The sequence below is a fragment of the Gossypium arboreum genome, chromosome 7 (assembly GCF_025698485.1).
Source record: "Gossypium arboreum isolate Shixiya-1 chromosome 7, ASM2569848v2, whole genome shotgun sequence".
NCBI lineage: Eukaryota > Viridiplantae > Streptophyta > Magnoliopsida > Malvales > Malvaceae > Gossypium > Gossypium arboreum.
The window spans coordinates 79,423,760-79,427,394 of NC_069076.1; the positions used below are offsets into that span (position 1 = coordinate 79,423,760).

The window sequence follows — 3,635 nt, forward strand, 5'->3', positions numbered from 1 at the left end:
GAATTTTAAAAAAAACTAATAATTACCTGAAAAGTCTCAAGCAACAGTGATGGCTTGCCATTTTGGAGGCTCAAGGTTGTTGTTTGGTTTTTTTTTCCAGTCTCTGTCACTGTAAAAAAATATCATTTTCATTTCATGCGTCCGCTGTGGTAGGAGCGATAGAGGACGACGTTTGAATGGTCGTCCTGTTTTCGACCAGAGAGGATGCTGACATGGTGGTTCAAGCGGCAGCGATGGGCTTGATAGGAGAAAGCTTTTTTTAGAAAGGGTTTGAAAGGTTGTTTTAGAATTTAATGAAATTAAAAAAAATTATAGTTTTAAAATAATTTTTATAATTTCAAAATAAAATAAAATCGAAATTTCAAAATAAAATTTAAAGAACTTTATGATGTTTTTATAATTTTGAAATCTAACCTGTTATTTTTAAAGGATTTTATGATTTTTTAAATTTTTTACATTATTATAATTTTGAAAAATATTTTTGTAGTTTCAAAAATAAATAAATAATTTTCTAAAATTTTAAAGAATTTTTGATAATTTTAAAAACATTATCATTAAAAAGAATTATGAAATAACTAAATTAAATATTTTAATTATAGTGTAGAGATTAAATTAAATATTATCGTGTTACGTTTTCGATCAAAATGTTATAATTCGATATTATTAATGATAAAAATGTAACATTTTGTTTTTGTAGTTCGCACAAGAATTAAAATGGAATCGGCTGATGGGATTATAAAAAAGATGGTGCAGTTGGCGTCAATATAATCAGAGGAGTAGCTCCACTTCTTTACCTACCAGCACCCACCTGTTGTTTGTAAATAAGCAATACAAAAGCCCGCTCACCAATAGCGAACAAACACGTTATTTCAAGTAAACATTTTTTACCTGTTTGCCACATTCTATTCCTCTCTTACTCTTCCCAACTTCAGCGCAAAATTTAGCTTTCAATCTCTTCCAGACCCCCCCCCCCCGGCCCAAAAGAAAAAAAAACAAAAACAAAAATCTCTTTGCCTTTTTTGATGAATTTCTCGATTGATGATCATTAGCAGAAGGTAATCCTTTCATGAATTTTTCTTCTTTTTCTTCAATACGATGATCAAAATCATTTGTTCAAGTTTTTGCAGCTTTCCCATTATTCCTCTTTAGATTGTCAAACAGTACAATAAAAGTTGAAAATTTCCCTTTTTAGATCTTGTTGAGGATTTTAATTGATTTTATGGGCCTTCGCTGAATTTCGGTCGTGATTAGATATGGGATTCTAGAGCTTTGGAGGATTCTTGGGATATTTATATGATAATAGGTCATAAATTTTAAGTCCACCCCAGTTTCTCGGTACTTTTTCCGTTTGGTTTGTAAGAAGAAGGTAGGTGTTAAAACTTATAGCTTTTTAGGGTTTTTTTCCTGGTTGATCTAAGAGAGAAACTTGGTTTGATTGACCGCAACTAATTGAATCGGGTCTGTGAGGTTGGGTTTCTGTTTTATTGAATATTCCAGCAATAGATAAACAATGGAACTTTAAGCTTTTTCCTGCAAGGAAACGATAAGTTGGGTGTTTGGATTTCGGCGTAGATGGATGATTCGGGTTTGGAATGCGGATTTTTATCAGGTCCGAATGGAGGGTTGTTTGATCTTGAGTCATCCATTCAGAGAGAGCAGCAGCCACAGAATCATGTCGTCATGATGACTGGCCTCGGAAACGAGCACCGCTCCACTGGATTAACGGAAGCAAAAGGCTCAAGCCAGAAAGGTTTTCCGATGAATTTTGGTAAAGGGAAGGGAGTTAGTCCGGTGATTGCTATAACTGATGGAAGCATGAGTGAAGAAGATGAACCAAGTTACAACGAAGATGGAAATGGTGAGAAGAGCGAAGGCAAGAATGGATGGCCATGGAAGAGAATGAAATGGAAGGACAATGTGGTTAGGCTTCTAATAGCAGTGGTTTCTTGTGTGGGAGATGAAGAAGGTGTGGAGGGGCTTAAGCGAAAATCCAGGATTCTGCAAAAGAAGGGAAAGTGGAAAACGGTATCCAAGATTATGATTAGTAAAGGTTGTCATGTTTCACCTCAACAGTGTGAGGATAAATTCAATGACTTGAACAAGAGATATAAGAAATTGAATGATATTCTTGGGAGAGGAACTAGTTGTAGAGTGGTGGAGAACCCTTCTCTAATGGACTCTATGCCTCACCTCTCCCAAAAGGCGAAGGATGATGTAAAGAAAATATTGAACTCTAAACATTTATTTTACCAGGAAATGTGTGCTTACCATAATGGACAGAGTATACCCAATTGTCAGGATCTTGATCTGCAGGGATGTATACCTTCTGAGAGATGCTTGAAAGACAATAACGGGTCCCATGAGGAAGAAGTTGACAGTGAGGATGATGATGATAATGATGACGACGATGATGACAATGACGACGATTATGCTGTTTGTAAGGAGGAAAGGATGGGTGAGGTGAAGGAGAGGAAGAAAGCAAGTGCAGAGTGTGGTGGCCATGATGGTTTCAAGTTTCAAGAGGGAACAAGGTCATCAATGGTGGGAAAGGATCGGATAAAGAGACAGATGGTGCAACTTCAGGAGGAAAGAGTGAAGTTGCAGACAGACGCTTTTGAGCTGGAAAAACAACGGTTTAAGTGGGTGCAGTACTGCAGCAAGAAAGACAGAGAACTGGAAAGGTTAAGGTTGGAGAAGGAAAGGAGGAGGCTGGAGAATAAGCAGAGTATATTGCAACTGAGGCGAAAGGTAGTGGAAGTAGGCTCACTTGGCATTGATAGACAGAGTCAGATTGATATGTGCAGTCATTAATAGTTCTCCTATCACACTTAAATTGTTAAAGCCTAGAGGCTACAAGTCAGACTTGCTCTTTTTCCATACATGTAAAGTAACATGTTAATCTTGAGAGGTAATGCACGTTGAGCTGAATTTATCAAAAATATTTTTTTCGCCTTTCCTTTTCACTAACCTACGTACTCTTTATGAGCTTTTTAATCCAACTATGTTGGAGCAATTAGTTTTAGATTTTCTCAAACAAGTTTTTTTAAAAGAAAATTCAGATGCTAAATTATAAAACTGTCTTTCACTTGTATGAATTATAAATTAAAAATATTTGTATATTCAAATTTTATTTTAAATTTATATTTCATTTGTAATAATTTTAGTGAAAATATAGTAGTAATTTTTATACTATACCGCATATTAATTTCTCTACCCTTGTATTTCAAATAAATGCACAAAATAGTCCCTATATTAAAATTGTCCTTTTATTATAATAATAAAATTATCATTCAACTAAACATTTGGCTCGTTGGCTAAAAGTGTGCACCTTATTCAGGTTGTGGGTTAGAATCAGAAGAATTCCCTATGATGTATGCCGCAGTAATTTACTCTTGTCAATCATAGACAATCATACATGTAATGTACAAGATAAAAAGTGTATCATTAAATGCTTATTTTGGAGTCTTATTTTTAAGACATAATGATAAATTTAACTAGTAATCTTTATACATTCTTTTAATTTGGCTCTAATTCTTATTTGGAGTACATTAGTCATCAATCTTTCATTGCTTATGTAATATTATTTTATATTGGGTAAATTACACTGCAAGTAATTTAAAATAGCGTTGTTCTTA

The 3,635-nt window shown here is 34.3% G+C and overlaps 1 protein-coding gene across 2 annotated transcripts; it reads left to right on the forward strand.

The window, feature by feature from the left end:
- Nucleotides 1–782: 782 nt before the first annotated feature.
- On the forward strand, nucleotides 783–2,939 carry LOC108469929 (uncharacterized). 2 transcript variants are annotated; one of them, XM_053030545.1, is made up of 2 exons: nucleotides 787–1,055; nucleotides 1,610–2,939. In XM_053030545.1, the coding sequence occupies exon 2, from the start codon at nucleotides 1,681–1,683 to the stop codon at nucleotides 2,809–2,811; it is 1,131 nt and encodes a 376-aa protein (XP_052886505.1). In that variant the 5' UTR covers nucleotides 787–1,055; nucleotides 1,610–1,680; the 3' UTR covers nucleotides 2,812–2,939. The 2 variants fall into 2 exon arrangements, with proteins under 2 accessions (XP_017626548.1, XP_052886505.1); XM_017771059.2 differs by having other exon boundaries at nucleotides 783–2,939.
- The last annotated feature ends 696 nt before the right edge of the window (nucleotides 2,940–3,635 follow it).